Raw genomic sequence first — 20,661 nt, 5'->3', positions numbered from 1 at the left:
GAAGGGAAATTTAAAGCTCATCTAGTCCAACCCCACTGCCATGAGCAGGGACATCTTCAACCTGATCAGGTTGCTCAGAGCCCCGTCCAGCCTGGCCTCGGATATCTCCAGGGATGGGGCATCTATCACCTCTTTGGGCAACTTGTTCACTGTTTCACCACCCTCATTGTGAAAAATGTCTTCCTCGTGTCTAGCCTGCATCTTCCTTCTTTTTGTTTTAGCCCATATGCTGCAGTGAGAGGTGTGAGTGCAATGCAAGGATGCATCCACAGGCTTGTTTGCATCATATAAATCAGCACAGGATATATAACTTCAGCCTGGACCCTCTACCTAACTAGGGCAGGAGCTACTCCATGTTCTTCAGTGTTTCATGTGTTTCCCAGGTGAAAAGGGGCCCACAACTAAAGCAATTTTGTTTTGCTTTGCATTGCAGATTTATTCTTAGAATAGAACCCCATCAGGCAGATAAAAGAGTTCAAGTACAAATTCAGCATGAGGAGTGTCAGCTCCACTGCTGTTACGCTTTTCAGTCTTGCTGTACTTGGAAAACCATTGTCCCTGCAGAGCTGCAGCCGACTTTTTTTTTGCTTTGAAAGAGTTTGTGTTCCTGCAAGGTTTAAATGATTTTGCAGCTATGTTTGGGAAGGTACTAATAAACTAAGTCCAGGGAATTCAGTATTTGGATTTTAGCATCTGTTACTCTTGCTTGACTTTCTAGTGCTTTGGTTTGCACAAGTCCAAGTGGTCCTGCCTGCCTTTTTGGCCAAATCAGCCCAGTTCTGTGCTGCTCCTGACTTAGCACTGCTGAAATCACCCATGACTCTGTCTATTTAGGCAGTGCTTTTAAGCATGTGCCAAAAGGCCAATCAAGTAAAACTGCAGTTATCTTGAGAGATGAATAATTAGGCCCTATGTTCATTGCCAAGGTACCCAGCATGCCTGTAAGAAGGTGGCAGCTATTTTTTCATTCCTGACAAGCATAAAGTGTGCTTCATGAGTGCCATGTGAAAACAGCGTGAACACCTTCCTGAACCAGGAGTAATGCAAGTGGAGATCACTCCTAATTGGGCACTTCCAAGTGAGCAGTAAAGGAGAGAAATTCAGAGGCACCCAGGCTGACTTCAGATAGGGAAAAACTGCACCCTCCCTGCTCCCCAGTCATTTGCATTGGCATCAGTGTTTAGATGAGGACACGTATCTGCTGCACTCGAAATAAGCTCAACAGCAAAGACAGTGATCCACTGAAGTCAAACTCTAAACAACATCTGAGAAGTGAGCCTGAATGACTCCATCCTGAGTTTTCCAGGTAGCTCTTGGTTCAGCTCAAGGTTACAACAAAATGCTACTGGATCTTACCCTCTCCTTTTACACCTTTGGTTTATTTCAAATGAAAATAAGAACATTCAACACTATTTAACATCATACCTTAAGCTGCTACTCATCACGATACACTTGCAAAGTCATCTTTAAGCATGCAGAGAAGCAGCAGTCATCTAGGTAGAAGAATTTCTATCTGCATTGACCAAGCTTTAAATCAAATTTCCAGTGTGTTTTAGAATTGTGACTTCTGATGAATCTAGTGGTAGCAATCTCTACTAGAAGTGCCCTTGGTTAGCCAGACTCTTTACAGGCTAGATAACAGACTGGAGCAGCTGATAGGAGAATATAAGTTTCCTTACTACCATCAGCTATAGGACAGCAACTGTAGCAGAAAAGCATGGCAAACGGTTACTGCAGCCTAGTCACCAGTGAACATCTCTCACTGTCTTTAAATTTGTTGTTTTCCAACTCAAACTACAAGTCATACTTCTTGCAGGCTAACATGGGTCTATGCTGGCAGCCAATGTAGAATAGGGAAAAAAAAAATTGTTAGCTGATGCCCTCTCAACCTTGTCTACTCAAAACAACCAAAATTAAGAAGGAAACAAGAGTTATTCTATTTCCTTTCTGTTGGCTTGAGTCACAGCCTGAAAGTTAATTAATCCTAGATGTTCCAGTACTGAGCAAGTAAATGCAATGTGCTATATACGCTCTATGACTGGTCACTTCTGTTCAGGTCACTTATCAAGTTTGCTGTGTTAGGTGCTGCAAGGTCAGTACCATTTGTGAGCTTATGTAATTTATTTGTCATATGTAAATATGTTGGTTTTAACTGTTAATGTGTTAGAATTTTATAGTCAACTGTTTAACTCTGTCAGATGTACACCCCTGGTTTGCATATGGGACAAGCCTCATTGCATTGCAAGCTATATAAAGACCATATTTGTGAATTAATTTGCTTAAGCAGAGAGAAGGAGAATAAATATTAAAAAAAAAAAAAAGATTAACTACTCTGTCTTCATACCACAACAAAGGAATTTGCAAATATCTAACTTTTCCAATGCAGAAAGACCTGTTAAATTACGGGCCCACAGATTCAGCCCTAGTACACTGGCAAACGTCCCAAGTAATACTACACATGCTTTTCTAGATGTATATGAAATATATCCTGTAAACTGAATTACTGTCATTTTTATATCCTCTGCATTGACTGACTACAATTCTTCTCTTTTATTTATTGATAGAAATAGACAGGCTAAGCACTATTGAGGTGGCAATGCCATACAGAACATGGAAATCCTGAATTCTCCCTTCTTACCACTAGAAAAATTTGCACACAGACACTACACAGAGTTATTCAAGATACCTGTTGAACTGTCTTCAATAACCTGCACAGAAAGAGGGGCACCTCTTTACTTCTAATCTTCCATGAATGAATAAGAGCCCACACCTTCACAAAGGGTGCCCCGTATTTGTTGCACTATGGAAGGACCAGCAGCAGCTCATTTCGGGTCAGGGCTGATGGGAGGGATGGCTCTGAAGTCCAGCCCATGGGCTGAGTTGTGCAAACATGCTTGTGCTCGCCAGCCAGGGAAGGAGATTCATGCCAGGAGCGGAGGAAGCACATACACTCACTGTGTCAGAGAGCTGGGAATGCACAAATGGGAAATCCTTTCATCGTCCAGGTAAAGGTGGGAAGGGGGAAACTACAGCATTTCCCAGGTGAAGAAACACATACCAGATTGGTGCAAACATGCAGAATTGCTACCAGGGTGGTGCCAAATGTTACACTCCTGCACCATTTGCAATTTGTCCTGTCAACAAGGTAAAACATAGAGTAGCCACTTCCACACTCCTTACTCAGAACAAAAGCAAACTCACAGCTTTGAAAACTAAGCATTGCCTTCTTGCCTGGACAGAAAATTTTGGTACAGGAAGCCTATTAAATAATTAGGCAGACTCAACAAGCCCTGTTGCATGTTCATGGCTCAAGCTAGACAAAAATAAATACTTAGACAATTATAGACATGTTTCCTTCTGCTTCCCCCACCAATCGACAAAGTCATTGCCAAATGCATTCAGGACAAAAAGGCAGATGACAGCTTTCTGCAGAGCCTGGGCTCCTCAGATGTAACTATCCCATCAACATTCAGGCTGACTAAGCCAGTACAGAAAGAACTTCTTATTTTCATGTTACCATTAGTCAAAACCAATAAGTTTCCAATAAACAGGAAAGCAACATGGTTTTTTTTTTTTTTCCCCAAAGATAGATATAGAACATGAAATCTATATAAAATACGGAATATCCAGTTAAGATGTGTAGCAATCAGTGTCTACAGGCAGACTGCGAAGTATGCTTCTCAACATACTGTCACTTACCTAAGAACATCATGTCATGGCCCTTTTTAAGGATTACCTCAACAACTCAACAGCTTTATTAAAGATTGTACTCACTTTAAAAGGTTGACAGTGATAATAAAGCTTCATGCAACATGCCTTAAACAACATTTAATACTTTAATTTCTGAAGAAAGGAGTGTCTTTGGAGCCAAACTCAGATCCAAGCTGGGTTACATTCTGAAGGAACCTCTCTGTTCCCATTAACCAAACACTGACAGTTTTATACCTGTCATCTTCTGACCTTGAGGAGGCCAATGGATTATTGCTAAAGATCACAAAGATCACTAAAAAAAAGCAATGTATTTTCTTTAGTGTAAGCCTCAGCACACTACACCAAATCAAGACATGGAAAACTACAGCTTAAGAGAAGCCAAAGGCAGCTGGGGCCTAATATAGTGCTTAAGGTTACTTGGGATGAAAAAAGAGTCTTAGTGTCATGAAAAATGAGCAGCAAACTTAGTTTCCCCCTTGGGAACATGAGCCCTGACACCATTTCTGCGAGATACTGTAGCAACAGGAGGAGTGGTTTTGTGCCTGTTTCCTATCAAACACTTTTGTTTTGAAAACAAGGTGGTTTAAATCTTATATAATAAATCAAAGTTGTACACTAGATCAGATGACTGGGTTTCTAGCTGATTTTCACAACCATCTAGAGCTCCTCAAAACACTTCCAAGCTACCTTCTCCCCCCTTCTTTTCCTAATGCTCTTAAAATTAGTTTCTCATAATTCCTGGTGTACAAACATTCAGCTACTCGTCTGCCAAATCCCACTGAAGTCCATGCTAATCTGGCTGTTTCCCAGCAAGATGCTGAGCCTTTGAACAAGTAATTAAAAATGGAAAAAAAACCACCAAACCCCCCACATTTTAACAAAGCCATTACAACAGGCCGGTTTCCAGCAAAAAGGAAGAATTTCAGAAATTACCAACATTAAATAACACTTTCTTCTAGGCAGTTTTAGCCATAATACGAGACTGAGGGTCCAAGACACTTTTTCTGCCTTCCTGGGCAGAAACATAATAATGCTCAATTCTGTGCAAACGAAGTACCACTCTGAAGTTGTTTAAGTACTCCAGTTTGAGACCCAAGATCTAAAAAAAAAGGCCCAGATTAATATCTGATATGACAGATAAGATTTCTGTGATAAGCAGACCAGATTTCCCTCCTTACTGCCTTAATTCTGTCTTGTCTTTCTATACCCAGCTATATTTGGCAGTATATGTCAATGTGAATTTAGAGAAAATTATAAAAAGGAGTTGAAAAGTACTGTACCTAATCTGTATATGGATGGAGATAATTTTTTCTTTTATCAAGATCTGCAATTATCTTATCAAATGTGCAATTCTTCCGCATGCAGAGAAATTATTGTTTATATCATATTTCTGCAAGAGATCTACAACCTCCTTACCCAGCTACTATGGCCACTTCATCAGGTGGGCCCAACTTCGAGCTTTCCCACATATCAAATGCGTGGAGATTGAGTTACAGCCTTTCCTCTATACATTTGTTTCGAGTTCTTCAAAGACATTTCCAGTTTATTACATTATTTGTGTGTTTTTCCTTTTTAACACTTCTTCAGATCAGCTGCTTTATTTTAATCATCCTTACTTTTGTATGCAACACTCCCCCCTGTCCTCTGAGGATTTCATCCAGCATATAGTCATCTACTGTTGTGTAACTATCTTGAACTCTTCTCAGCTGACGTTTTTCCTGACTCTTGTTTAGAATCCAGAAAAAACTTTTTATTCTCTGGAGCAGCATGAGTGTTTCTAATGGATGGTGTGGGAATTACCAGTATTCCCTACTCAACACAGCAGGTGATAAAGTATCTATAGACTCATATTGTACTTTTAAAAATCATAGTCTAAAAATAGAGACATTTGTACAGTCCCAAATTATTAGTTCCCCACTAACTCCTACCCAATAATGGTTAAGGTAAGATGCACAATTACATTTGCAATGCATAATTAAAGTACACCTGCTTAACAAGTTGTTACACAGCAGTTGAGACACAACATGGTTCACGCACTGGATGCCTGACAGCAGCATGCAGGGCATTTAGCTGGGTGGGTCTGGTTGTAGCTGAGGTGAAGATGTTACCCTTTCACTGCTCCTAGGTTTGATCCTGCTTCTTCGCTCATATCTAGGAGGACAATAGCTGGGCACATTCGTCGCCCCATCCTTTCCACACAACCCAGGCTAAAAGCTAATCCGGGTCATAGCTGGGCAAGGGAGTGACTACACTCACTGTTATGATGACAAATTTTACAAGAGTACAAATACCTCATTCTGGCTCAGCTGCAGTCAGACACATCTGCTTGTCACACATCTGCCTGAAGCTCTAAATTGTCTTGTCTCACTTTTGTTGCAGACTAAAACCACATGCAGACAAATAACACATGCACACTTGCTAAGCCTGAAACCATCCGAGTTACTTCTTTCAGTCTCTTGGGATATTTCTGTCTTAAGAGATTTGGGGGATGACACTGATCACTTTAGCAGACAGCAATGATGAATTATGGTGTTCCCAAATCCCTTCTGATTTCCCCACCTCACTCTTTTGTGGGGATAACCAGACAGGGACCTTTTAAACTATAGTTCCCTAAGCAATCAGTGCAATGAAACGTGCATGCATCTTGGCTGCTTGCACATAAAACTTACTGCTTTAGTTTAAACCTGCTTCTGTTGGCAAAGCAAACCACCACAGGGTGCACTAATGGGGGAAAGTGCAGCAGAAGCAAAAGGACCTTCTTAGCAGGAGTAATGCAGAATACTTTGAAGAAGGCCATTTCTTTGCCCAGAATAAAGATTCAGAGCTAGAGAACACAAGTCCCATACTAGCCTTAGAGAGAAGACCTAGTTCAGCCACAGCTGCTCTGCTCAAAGCATAAATGAATTCACAAAGTTCTCCAGCCTCTGCAGCAAGTCAGGTAACAGCGATTGCTTGTGGGCTTAGCAAATAATAATTATGTTCCATGCTACTCTGACAGAACATTAATACTAAAACTGCCACAAGAACATTACTAGGATGAAAACCTGGGAAACCCATAATGAAAAGGAAACATTATGCTACGATGACGAAAATACAGTAATTTATGTTAAACTGTTGCCTAAAGTGAGGTTTTTTTCCTAGCCACATCTAATTTATACTTATCAATGCAAGCACCTTTCCATAATCAATGGCTTTATTATTCTGAAAAGCAAAAGCCAACTCAAAATGTTACATTAAATTGATAGACAGGGCTAGCCAGGGGGGAAGATTAGGTACAAATTGTTCACAGATGTATTTTTTAAATTATTATTGGCTATGTTCCACAGAACAGAGGGAAGGGAGGAGTGGGAGGAGGGAATAAGGAGAAGGGAATCTGAAACTTACTGGTTGACCTCCCCACCATCTGTGATTGAATTTCTCTCGCCCTCGAAGACTGAAGCTGGCATCAAACACTGGGTCATACATCGAATTGCCGACAATTCCATGTGATTCAGGATAGAGTCCCTTTGTGCAAAAGTAGATTAATTAGTTAAACTCTAATGCACACAAATCCAGCTCTTCACAGCTATCTGCAAATACCACTAAATGATTTTAAAACAGGTACCTTTGTAACTGCACACCAGAAAAGTCTGTATTTTTAAGATAAGCACGTTTAAAACTGGCTGTAGTAATGAAAGCAGTAGGAGATGATTGAATTATGCTAAAAAGCACAAAAACTCCTGTTACTCGATACTTTGAAGTACTTTCTCACTGCTTAAAAGTTAGTTTGAGGCCATCTAAAGTAAGCAAAAGTTTATGAAAAGAAGATTGATTTGAACTTTCAGTTCCTTTTCATGAATTCCCTTTCTGGAAACAGTAATTCATTCTCTGGTTGCAAGAGTAACACTTAGCGCTTCCATTTTATAACGTTTTATCTTCACCAGAGCCTTTGTGAGATAAGTTATTTCCAAGAAAAAAAAGTGAGGCAAGTCACCCAAAGCTATGGCCTTATACCACGATTTGTCCAGCAGCAAAGGCAATGTAAGAGGTTTCTGGTATTATCCCTTTCGCCCAGGCTTCTCCCACCCTTTGTTTATCTGTCCCTTCCTTTTTCCTCCCATTTAACATGTGTTCAGAGGCTGCAGGAATCAAAAAAAAAGGAGGAGAAAAAAAATGCTGCTGCAGGTAGGAAGTCCCTTGGCCCAGCTTTGAGAGCACTGTCACTGTCACCCAGGAGCATTTGCATCCCAGAGTGAAGACGGTTACTCCACTGAAGGAACAACTGCTGGTTGTGTTCTGAGTAGGATTTCAGGGCTATTATTTTCCCCTAGAAAAGCTGGCACCTGTAATTACACAGCAGTACAAACAGCTGCAAAAAGCAGGCATAAGAAAGCACAGGAAAGCTACAACACAGTGTATAGTGGTGAGATACACTTTATCTCAGGACTTCAAAATATTGAAGAAAATTCTTAACATAACTGCAGGCCAAAAAGAAAACAAAACAAACAAACAACACAAAAACAAACAAAAAAAAACCCCTTGCTTCCCACAACCCTCACATTTCTACTGCAATACAACATTTTATCATCAAAAAGTCCTTCCCAGGGACTTACTGTAGCAAGAGTATACAAGTTGGGGAATGTTTTTGTAGGATAGACAGGTCTCATGTAAGGAGAATGTGTTCCGCAAGATCCTGAAAAAAATCAATAGGGAAAGCAAACATTAGAAAGTGAAGCTCTCAGAAGAAATTGGTTAAATTTTAACTGATTTAAATGAACATTCTGCTGCTTAACATTGGTAGGCCTTCCTGTAGGACAGTAGTAAATCCACTTGTGCACTCTTTGTACTTCACAGAAAATAACTGAAATAATGCAGCCAGAGTACTACAGAACCAGCTGCATTTCCACAGAGTGTGTTCTTTCTGAGCTAGCCTCCTTTCAGAGTCATTGGAAGTATCTTGCTAAGTAAAACAACATGAGAAAATGCAGGCTAATTTAAAGGGACAAATATACGAAAGCCGCAGTTTCACAATGGGCTTTGGCCGCAGATCCTCAGACAGCTACACAAATGTGAGGGTCAACACGTATACGCCGACTTCTGTTACTCAATCAACATTGAAAACAACTGGGCTGCAAGAGATTCTTTTGTTTATTGTAAAAAAAGAGATGTACTCACTCAGTTTTTCAATATTGGGCATGACCTTGTTCCCTTTCTTCATATACGATGCGCGGAAACCATCAACAGAGAAGATAATCAAAGGAGGCCGAACAAAGCTAAAGGCAAAAGCAGCAGGTGTGAAAGGCAAAATTGCAATTTATTTTGTTTTATTTCCACCTGCTCACTGAGACTCCAGAGAATCTAAAGTACAGTTACTGCATATGCTGTATGTCTATAGAAGACTTCTTCCCTGAGTAGATAAAAGCATATAATCCAAAAAGTCAAGTCCGTACAGAAGTAGATAGCAAAGTAAAATAAGTATGCATGAGTACCCACCCTAGCATACAATCTGTAGTTAAAAAACACGTGTCTCATGGCAGCTGGCCTTCTCTCTCCGCAAATAGAAGCATGTGGCATTTTGAGTGTGCTCTGAGAATCAGAGCTCATTCTCACATAGTAAAGATGACAGTATTTCAGGTTATTTCATTACATTTTTTTTTCCTAATGCTACTGAGAGTTGACACTGAGCAGGCAGAGGTGTGTCCTGGATGGACACACCTGGGCTTTTAACGTTAGTCATCTGCTGTGGGGGTAAGCAGCTGTCACTGTCACCAAGAGAAGTAGGGGGTCCTATCTCCTCTGGACTATCCTAATGACACAGACCATTGGCCTTGTTGCACTTTGCAGTTGTGTGTAAAACACTTACCCTGCTGGACATTCAGGAGCCTTTATCTCTTCACAGTCATCATCCACCCAGTGGGTTTCTCCTACCAGAAAAGTCACATGGGAGTTTCAACAACAACAACAAAAAATCTGTGGACATATTTATAGGCTTCACAGAAAGTGTCAAAAAAAAGAAAGTCTAGTTCCAGTTAATAGCCTGTCTTGCCTTACTTCCCATGAGTAATTAACAGGTCTTTTCACAACGCTGAACAAATTATCTGATTATATTCTATTCAACAAGAACATCCAAACCTGCACTCCTAGGACTAGTTCTTAAAACTAGAATTTAAAGTATCCTTTTGACCACAGAACACAGTAGTAATGCTTTAGGCACTGTGGTAGTGCTGCTTCTGGCCGAGAATTCCCACCCTCTTCCCCACCAGCTCTGCTGTCTCCATGAGCTGATTCAGCTGGCTAAAGACACAAAACAAAATTCATTCCAGGAAAGAAAAACAACCCTAAATAGTTTCCAGCTTGTTTAGAGAGCTGATCAGCTCATGGATCAGGTGAAATTCAAACACAGCTAAAAAAAGCATTAATACTCTTTCAGAGCCAGATTAGTTAAAATTACTTTATGTAATCAACTATTTTCTTAAGGTTTTCACTGCTGAATGCTGACTATAGAGTGGCTTATGACTTGCACTTTCACAGGTCAATTGAAAAACAAATTATTAGCTAATGAGGCTCACTTCCTGAGCCTGGCACTATTAAAGGAACTGCAGTTCAATTAAAAGAACAAAACAAAAAGCACCATAGAAAGGATCTGCAGGAAACATGTACTGCAGCAATTCCAGCTGACCATGACAGGAGGTGGAGGGACAATTTCCAAGAAAACAAAACAAAACACAACACAAAACTAAACACACACACAATCCTCAGTTAGGCAAATGCACGAATAAAGAGGAAACACTGTTCTCACATAAGGCTTACTCCTGTCAGAGTGCCAGGGTCATTGAGATAATTGGTTATTAGCCAATTAAACAAAGATTATGTATATTAAAGCTGGAGACATGTAAATTCCTCTATTTTGACCCTTGCAAGAGGAAGCTCACAAAAAAAGGCAGTAACAAAGCTATACCAGTATTTAGGTGGTCTCAGCCTTGAGTTTCTTTGGGAAGGGAAAGAACATAATCTGTGGGGACCTGCTGGAAGATACATATTTTATTTGGATTCCTAACAGGACAACTCAGGTAAAGAAGAAAAGTCCATTTTCAGTGTATAGATCTGGACTGTTATAATTTTCTGACCATTTGCAGTTGGTCAAAATGGTGTGGAAGAAAAATTTCAAACTCTAACCCTTCCACCAGTAAAGTTAATCAATGAAAAAAATAAGAACTAGCCAAGATACGAAAGCGAGAACCTATAGAGCTCATTATCAAGCATCAGAAGACTTTCTCTGAATGGGAGACATTACGGGAGGTAGGACATACTCCAAAGGATCAGGACAGAAGGTGAAAATTAAGCCTTCACAGCCCATTCACCCACCAACCAGTGCCAGCTGTACAGCAGCCATGATGTGCCTAAAAGGTAACATGGTCATTGGAAGGCCGTTCTCACTACTCCTCCCATGAGAAACAAAGCCTACAGTATTAGGCCAAGTAGTTTGAACAGCAGCTTCTGTGGTGGAGGTGGGGACAGGTCTTTGCAGCAGAGATAACATATCTAGGAATGCTCCATTCTGAAACCATCAGATTTCCCTGCTTTCCCTGGGGTGCAGACAAATGCATCTGCACAGTTTTGTATTTCACTTTAAACTCTTCTTTATTCACCTACGCCTCTTCTCTTTCTATCAGTATCTCTACAGGCAAAGACAACATCCTTCTGCCGTCAAAAAATTAGAAGTATTCACTTCTGCTAGTGCCCCAAAAATTACAAATGTTATTCCTCATTCTTCCCCCGCTCTTCTGAAAAATTAGAGCAAACCAAGGAGAAGGTTCTTCCTGTAGAAGAAAACTCTTTACCCACAGGGCTGCCTTCTGTCGGGTTTGGAAAGATAAGAGGTAGAAAGACCAAAGCTGTACCTTTGCAAACGACTTGGTAATTAGTACAACAATCTCCTCTACTTAAGCAGTCTTCAGAGCAGTGACAAGCATTGTCATCATTCCTGGTTTCTCCACAGCGATCTTTGGTACATTCCCAGCCTCGAGCTAAAATATGCACAAGGTAAGTAAGAATGAGAGATTATAATCAAAACAAAAAGTACTCACTCAAGCCATAATGACAACACTCTAGTCGTTAAAGTTGGATGTAAAGTTTATGGCCCCATTTTAGTGATTTCAAGACCTCTGAAGTAGGCATGTCAACCAGAAACAAAAAGGACTCAGGTGTCCCGCAAGTGCAGGAGGGCTCCTCCACCCACACACAAGTGCTTCTGCTACCCTCAGGTGCTGTGCTCCAGGCTTTGTACAACCTCAGTGCCAGAAGAAGTGGAAAGGAGGAGACAAGAAAGGATCTTGACAGATAAATAGTGGAGCCTGAAGCACAAACTAAGAATTCTGGTGTTTCTTAGGTAATCCATTCTTCAATTCCCAACTACTTAAGTCCTCAAATTCAGTCTGTAGGAAATAAGAGAGAGTTGAAAAGAGACTATGTGGATGCAAATTGATGCTTTACTCCCACCAGTTCCTCACCCACAGGGTGAGATTCAGCACCAACTGCAAAGTTATGAGAACAAGAGCTGTTCTTCAAGGAAGAGCATGGCACAGCTGCCTTAAAACACTCCAGCTCTTCTCATCTTGTGAATGAAATTAGGATCTAAGGGCCTGACTAAATAAGGGTGCTCTCTCGGGGTACTACATTGCTGTAGTTTAGAATAGGGCCTAAGGATGTAAATGTATTGTTTTCCACATCCTGGCCCAGCCAACTAGAAACTTTAAAAACAACTTTAGAGAACATGCACCCAGTAAAAACACATCACATCAGAGCAGTGCCTTTTACTCTCTTTTCTCCTTTCTCATTTGGGTTTTTTTTTTTTATAAATATGTAATTTTTACAGATTGTACATGTGATAGTTGCCTTAATAAATGCCAATGGGAACATATGACAATTCACACAACAGTCCCAAGAGCTATGCAGGTGTCCATACGCATATGTGGTCATGGTGCACTGCACATAGGAAGCTGAGGAACTGAAAATCTACCCTTTGGTAGCAAACATCTTGTATTGTGCTGAAAGTCTCCAAGAAGAACATCTCATTCTACAGCTATTTACATCAGGAGCAAACCAGCATCAGCCTAAAATGCAGAAGTTTTCGGCCTGGAACCAAAGTAATTTTTCATACTGGATTAGCTCACCATTTTTTGGTACCAAGTTATTAAAATAATATCATTACAATAGAACTGGAGAAGTCAGGACTCTCAAGCATGGCACATCCATGGGTAACGATATTTTTAACCACTACTTCTCTATTGGCTGCATAGTAAGTGTGATTCTTTGATAAATCAATGAAATGTTTAATGGCAAAAGTAGAAGGCACCTGTGTCAACTCTGAGCACTGTGCAAACATTCAAGGAGATGGGTACAACTAATAATTTAAATGCACTATGCTAAGAAGTGAAACATAACTCATGGCCGGCTTTGAAGTTTTCCTTGCCTATGATTCATGAAAAAAAAAAGAAGAAAATGAACCCAGTTCTGTATTTCCATTCCCCAGGGTTCAATGAACTGAAGTCAAACGTTTTTACCTGTATGTTATAAGCATTTTGGCACCTGGAAATCAGAGTCTGGGGCAAGGGTAACAAGCCCGGCCTGTCACCTCCAGCTTGCTCCAAGAGGACCCGCATCACTTGAACCACTCCTCACTTCCAAGGCACCTTCATGAGAAACTGCAGTGCACAGCCCACAAGTGAGCAAGAATTTCTCCAATATGAAGTTATCACTTAGGAGAAAAAAAGGGTGGTTGACACAGACTGACCAGTCTCCAATCTTTACCACTGCTCTTCTCACTGTAACCTGGTGGTCAGACTGGTGCCTGAACACTGATTATTGCTTTTAATTGAGTATCAAATATCTACTTTTCATGTAATATGAATAATAATCTGCTTTTTCTGCCCTGGAAACCATAGCCCAAGCCCAGCAGTGAGGAGCGAGAGCTGCCTATCCCTATTGCTCCTCCCAAGGAAACACGGGCTGCATTTGGGGCTGAGCTGAGCCTGCCCGGCAAGGCAAGGTGAGGAGGAGAGGGAACACTGGTTTATCAGGCAGATTCTAACCACTGGCATTGACTAGGTATCAGCAGTGCCTGGTGGTGAGAGACAGGAGACCCATCATACCTGTCTTTAAGCACAGCTCATCAAAGTCGAAGCAGCAGCTGTTGTAGCTCTTGCACAGGTTGTCACAGCGGCAGCCAGGAGGCTCTGCCTCTTGAAGTTCAAAGCATCTGTTTTTGCAGGAGCCAGAGGTGCTGATCCAGGGGGAATCTGACAGGACTGTGCAGAACAAGAAACAGGGCAACATCTGTTAGGCTGGCAGCGGTGGGATGGGCGGCTCAGCCCTGAGCCACTCGGATTAGTGAGACCTCAGGTGCCTGCTATGGGAAAGGGAAGGGAGCAGGGAGAGGAGAAGGGTTGCTTGAAGTAACAAAATCAAACAAGCAAATAGAAAAAAATAACAAATTTGAAAGGGGTTGCTCTTTTGGGGAAGAAAAAAAAAAAAAGGCAGGGAGGTGGAAAGGAGGAAGAAGCCCTGATAATGTTCTGAAAAGAAATAGCCCTGGCTTTACCTCTGTAACAATCAAGCAATCATTAGTAGAAAAGTACTGAAATCTCCAAGGCCCCACTCCAGGGGCTGCAGCTATTCCTCAGAAGTAGGCTTTTGTTTTCAGAAAAAACAAGTGACATTTTCACGGCTGGCTGGGCAGTTTGCATAGGAAAGGACGGCAATTAATCTACATGCAGTCAGCAGAACTTGGTTTGGTATCCTGGAAGGCGCCAAATCAATGTCAAGTGTGAAAGAAAACTATAAATTAACGGAGAAGTGAAGCAAGGCTTTTTGGTGGGCTTCTGCAGAGTATTCAATTATAAAATATTAAGAAAATATAGACTTATGTAAGAAATCAATATATTTGATGTGTAAAACTAAATTGAGGACTGCCAGTCTGAAAACCATGAATAAAGTATTAGACATCAATAATCTATTTATTAGTAAGGGCCCTTACTGTCAAAGCTGATATGTACTTCTCTGCTTTTTTCTCAAGACTTAGCATTTTATATATTCTATATATTTTTCCTATAAGACAATCCTACATAGCAGCTAATATGAAGTAGGAAAATTGTGTGCTACTCTCTAGGGTTAATGTTAATGTTATTCTTTAAAAACAGAGGTATTCCAAGGAAAATTTCACAATGCCTTCTGTTCCTGGAGAGACCTATTGAAATTATGTCTTTGAAATTGTCTTGGGGTTTGTTTTCTTTTAAACCATGGTTTGGTTTTGGCAAACCATGATTAGCAGTATGATTTTAAGAGGATTGATGCAATGGCATTTTTGGGAAACAGTTGCTCTGTTCTTCTCTTACATATTTTTCCCCTAATCTTTTACATAGCTGAAAGCTTAGTCTCCACATAAACTGAGGGGAAATCTCTTCGCAAACAAGATGGCATTATCCCAACACTGTAAGAATGGATGGAAAAGAAGATGAAGGGAGAGTTTGGAGGTGACCTTGTAGTAGCTGATGTCCCATCAGCTCCCATCCCCAGCACTACTGCTCCATCACTGCCCTTGGAGTGGCACTGGCACTGGTTGGACACCAGTATAAACTACTACAGGGAGCAAACCTGGCAGCAAATCAACTCTATAGCAAGATAATAAGCAAGAAAAACAAACCTACTATGGCTGCAGTCATGGATTATGGCAGTGGCAATGCACATGTGTATGACTTCTAGAAAACGTAGTAGTAGAAGCCTCTGCTTTTGTGTTTCCTTCAGTCAGATCAGTAATTCCCAGAGCAAGTAACGTCATACACACTGTGAAGTCAGAGCCTCTAGGTACATACCCTGCAAGCATGTTCTTAATGAGTCATCAATATTTTGGCCATCTGAAGTTCTAAGGAGCTAAAGGTCATGTATCTATGCTGGCAACACACAGATCAGTCTTTTCTTTGCTCACATAAATAGGTCAAAAAGCTATGTTAGAAATTAATCACATGAAAAATGTTTCAAAGCATGCTGACACTCAGATATTCAGATAGATAAAGTCTTGTTCCTTATTCTTAATGACAGCTGCTTCCTGTCAAATGCTTCTGAAAATCTGTTACTAAAAAAATATTTCCATGTTATTTAACCTCTTCTACAACTTTTCTTTTGGAAGCTAGGTAGTATGGAATCACAGATCCAGTAAGCTGCAAATCAAAAGTACTGTGGCCTCAAAGGCATTACATACTAGTGCATACACTTCCTGTCCCTCACACTGGCATTGCCCTCTTCATTTCAAAGGGATGAGAGGGACGTCATTTCAGAAAGTTAAAAAAATCACATGTCAATATGCATTTAGGAAAGAGAAGGTGTAAATCTGACTGCAGATTACATAAAGGACAAAGTCAACTGCAGCTCAAGGAATGTGTAACTGCTGTAAAGAGCAGCTCATTTATCAGGAAACCACTGGAACAAATTGCCCACAGGCTGTGAAATCTTGTCTTGGAGATTTGGAAGGACAGGTTAGACCAAGATCTGTCAGGAGCACTTCAGTGATAGCTGACTGTGTCTTGGGATATAGAGACCGTCTACATAGCTGTTCAAAGTCCCCTCTAGCTCCATCTTCTGTAACTGCAAGTAGGATTTCCATTTCATAAGAAAGGTGTAGCCTAGCTACCTTGTCTGTTACTTGTTTACATCTCTTGACAACCGCTTTACTACTGATGTGATGAATTACCCCAAATTACTTAGCAAATTCAAGTCACACCTCCTCAGTCAGTGTAGGACACTTTCCATACAGCAACACATAAAAGGACTTGGTTTAATTCCTCTGATCTCCGAAAACATTAAGATCATTCTTTGTTTATGATGCTTGACCTTGCCTTTACAGCCAGACCATGATTTTCAGGTCGTGCACAATGCCATGACATGGGTATTGGTGCATGCAGAATAGTTTGAAAATATATCATAAGGAGCTCAGTCCCTGGCGAGCATTTTCAAATGAACAGAAACCCTGTACAGAACAAATATATGCAATTTCAAAAACCTTTTCAAAATTTCTGCATCATTCCACAGCTCATGCAATCAGATCATGCAGCAGGCAGAAGAACCTCAACATGAAGATCCTCCTCTCTTTGTTTAATATATAAAGCTTTTCACATTCCACATTCCATGCACTTTTTGCCGACTAAGCTCAAAACAACCATTTGAGGATTGTCTTACGTCATAGCTTAGAGAGAAAAGTTACATAGGGCAATAGTGCCTTCCCAACTCAGTGCATGGAGGTTTTTACATTTCCATTTTAAATGTGTTATATTTACTTTGGAAAGTGCCATATCAAACTACTTGCCCTGATTCTATATAATTACAATATTAAAAAAAAAACCACTAAATCCATTTACTTCCAGTAGTACTTCAGTCATAGGGTTACACAATATGAACATTCTTACACAGTCATTACAGGAAGGAGACTACCTGGTAAGGATTTGCCATTTTGGATCCTGTAGATCCTATATGGAAATTGTATGGATCAACCAAATACCTATAGAAAACACCTGGAACACCAGTTTTGCTAGATAACATTCATATTATAAACTTGCATTTCATTTTTGCAGAATGTTATTGCCATGAATAAAATTTCCATGAAGCATCACATAAAGTAAAAAATATATCCTGACTGTTCCAGTACAAGAAAGATATGACTACAGTTTTAATTACATGCTTGAAAATCCAGTGAGATAAGGGACAGAAAAGCTTCAGTGTTTCTCCTTCCAAAATTTAAGCTATCATCCTATCATGTCCAAGGAACATGCTTCAAGAGACTACTAAGGCAGTTTTCCATGAAAGTGATTTCAAAGGTGTCTACATAGCTCATAAAGCAAATAAGTTACAGAGGCAAAGTTATGAAGAAACAGGGGCCTTGGTTCTCTAAAGTCTTTCAGAAATTTTAAGTAAAAAAAGTATTTCAACAAAATAATTTGTTAGGTACAAATATTAAACATCTCAAATCTATAGAGGCTTATGTATCTGTACACTGTAAAAAGAGCAAGATGGTTTTTAGCCACTATGGTAGTTATGTGACTTGCATTTATAAGTGACTAGGAAAAAAGACTCACATTGGGTTTGACTCATAGAAGAGCTCTATGCTAGATGAAAACTGAATTTTCTTACAATCTTGGCATACCTCTGGAGAAATAACACATTGGTCTATACAATAATGGTTGGTAAAGAGAGTGTTTTGTCAGTCCAAAATAATTAACTCTAAACATGAAGAAACTTGGAAATAAATAAGCCAAGAGGCAGAGTGAAGTTAAAAAACAATTTATACCAATCCTTTATTCTGAATATTTGATTGCACTGGATTTCTCATGAAGCTGTGCAATCAGGAAAGCTTAAATAAGTTCTTTGATCATGGTACTTTTAGTACTTTTACTCTCTCCTTTAGACTAATGTGACTATAATACTTTATTCTTTACTATCACACCCTTTTTTTTTTTAAACTACAAAAGTAACGAAGCTGCATAAACACAGAAAGGACAAACCCTCCTTTACTTTTCTGTTGTTACACTGTGGACTGGACTACTTCAATGCCAAGTGCTGGTCCAGTCCCACCTGTAAGCAAATTCTCAGTAGACTACTAAAACTACCCCATTTTCTGCCCTCTTGCAAGCGATCCTGTATTTCTCCCTATTTTCCTGGAATGCTGAGCTAAGCCAAGCCTCCTGCTATTGGAAACAGCTACTGATCCCAGCCCTGGCAGTGTTGAGAGTTGCTGGTTGGCTCAGCAGAGCTGGCACTGGTGGCCTGCAATGGGTCCCCAATATCAGACGTTTGGGACTCCAGTAAAAACCGCCCCAGCAGCCCTGCCCTAAAGCCGAAATGGTCACCAGTGAAAACAAAGCACCTGGCAGGCAGGTGTTGGAATACATGAAACGCAAATCCTTCACGTCACTGTTACACACACTACGCAACTGCTCTGCAGTCAACACACTACAAGATAAAAATAGAAATGTATTTGGTTTTCAATCAATTTTTTTTTACTGTTGTATATAGATCAAAAAGCAACAGCCGCTATCATTTTGGCTACCTAAAATGCCTCTGCCCAGTGACCACCAATTCCTGTGAAAGACAGGGAGAGAGGGACATAGATTTGTTTCCAGGAACACAACAAACTCAGGCCCTGGTAAACAATTTTAGAATTAAAATTCATAACCTATCATTACAAATGGGTATTGCAAATGAAACCATTTCACTGCAGTTACATTAACCAGCCCTAAGCCAATGACTACAGGCTTCCTTTCTCCTGCCAAATGAAAGAACAGAGACACAAGTCAAGCCTACTTTTTTTTTTCTTAAAAAAAAAAAAAAAAGACCAGTTTTCAATTTCATATATTTTTCCGCTTGAACTATGCCTGAGCTCACAAAACCCTATACAGCCCCAGAACACAAACAACAGTCCGCCCTGTGGCATGTTCTTGCTTTCCTCCAAAGAAATAAGTAGGAGGCGAAAGAAAACCAGACGACTGGGTGACAGCACATCTGTGCGAACACCTGCTCTGCTCCGCTCTGCTCCCCCCGGCCCTCTCCGCCGTCAGCTGTCTGCCGTCTACTGTTCACAAACCAGCATGACCTCAGGAGCCACAGAAATCCCGAAAGCTTTTCTCACCAGTGCCTCTTGAAAGCATTAATCAAGTTTCCAGAAACCACTTCAATAGCTACCAAAATAAAACCAGTACCCTTAAACCCATCGGGGAGTTTCTCTTAGCTCTAGAAGGAAACTGTGCAGAGCACAAAACAGTAAATGCTACGGAGGAGGTGATGAGACCGGTCTCTGTGAGACTGACAGTGCTCAGTCCTAAAATAAGCTAGATTTTCCGTAGTCACATGCACACAGAGCAAAAGTTTAAGTAAATAGGAGACCTATAGGTGAGTCCCAAAGGTCAACTGACTCAGGCTCGGCGAGTTATTTATTCTTCCCTATATCCTAGAGGGAAAAGGAACAAGCAAACTACTGTTTCAGAGTAAGAGTGGTTTCTAACCACAGTATATAGCACAAGGGTATTGCGATGTACAATTCATGTCTGTTACTGTACCTGATACCGGACCCTCATCCCATTCTTCAGATCTCCTAAATCGATGTGTTGTAAATCCCATGCAGACATTTACTCCAAAGGCAAAAGCAAATAAAGATATAACCTGCAAAAGTAAAACAGCAAAGTGAGCAAAGTGGACAAAAAGCAGGACTTTGGAGCTACGAGCATTACGATTAAAGGGGCAGAGATGTTCCTCTGTACATTCGAGCTCTCCAGCCCTGCAGTTCCCATCACTGGAGCAGCAGCTGACAGCGTCACAGTTGGAGAGTAACACAAACCAGAAGGGGTTTATGAATAAAACATCTCTTTCTGAAGCTGAAACGCTCCTTTTTTTTCTTTTTTTCTTTTTTTTTTTTTTTGTAGGACGACGGGCTACTCCTCCTCTAAAAGCAAACACGCTCCTCTCCTCCCCTACCTGGTGCGAGTGGCCGCAGCCCTTGTGAGCCATAACTAGAGAACTGGCGAGAAACCGGAGCGGCACCGTCTCCTTTTCTTTATAGTGAGTGCAGGGCTCTGTTTGCTCTGGGAGTTCGGGCTATTAGCTACAAGTAATCCCACCTGGTGAGGTTGACAGGCTCGTGTGATTTGTCCAGGGGGTGATTTCATCATGTTTCACTCACAAATCACAGCTCCGACTGCAAGAAGCTCCAGGCATCATCCCCTCGCTGCGCCCTCCCCCCAAACACACACACCCGCTTTTATGTGGTTTCCTCTGGCAGAGCCGGGCTGGCTCCTGCTGCCGCGGCCAAGAGCTGCTCCTGCTCCTTTATTCTCCTCGCAAAAGTAACATGGTTAAAAGAGAAACCAAATGCGTGTCCATCTGGCTCAGAGAAGGAGGGGGAAGCTCACTCGGAGCTGCAAAATGCAAATC

General features: G+C 40.8%; 1 protein-coding gene across 1 annotated transcript in view; it reads right to left on the bottom strand.

The window, feature by feature from the left end:
* ENPP2 (ectonucleotide pyrophosphatase/phosphodiesterase 2) overlaps positions 1 to 20,399 on the bottom strand; it is a gene marked incomplete at both ends in the record, with an annotated part of 54,767 nt that extends 34,368 nt beyond the window's left edge. The window contains 8 exons of the mRNA XM_080364270.1: positions 7,096 to 7,215; positions 8,304 to 8,383; positions 8,866 to 8,963; positions 9,554 to 9,614; positions 11,592 to 11,717; positions 13,842 to 13,997; positions 19,791 to 19,893; positions 20,349 to 20,399. Of these exons, the coding sequence (XP_080220396.1) occupies positions 7,096 to 7,215; positions 8,304 to 8,383; positions 8,866 to 8,963; positions 9,554 to 9,614; positions 11,592 to 11,717; positions 13,842 to 13,997; positions 19,791 to 19,893; positions 20,349 to 20,399 (795 nt within the window). The remainder of the gene's footprint in view (positions 1 to 7,095; positions 7,216 to 8,303; positions 8,384 to 8,865; positions 8,964 to 9,553; positions 9,615 to 11,591; positions 11,718 to 13,841; positions 13,998 to 19,790; positions 19,894 to 20,348) is intronic.
* Positions 20,400 to 20,661: the final 262 nt, after the last annotated feature.

The sequence above is a fragment of the Nesoenas mayeri genome (genome assembly GCF_963082525.1).
Source record: "Nesoenas mayeri genome assembly, chromosome: 2".
Taxonomy (NCBI): Eukaryota; Metazoa; Chordata; class Aves; order Columbiformes; family Columbidae; genus Nesoenas; species Nesoenas mayeri.
This window is presented reverse-complemented; position numbering and strand designations above follow the sequence as displayed.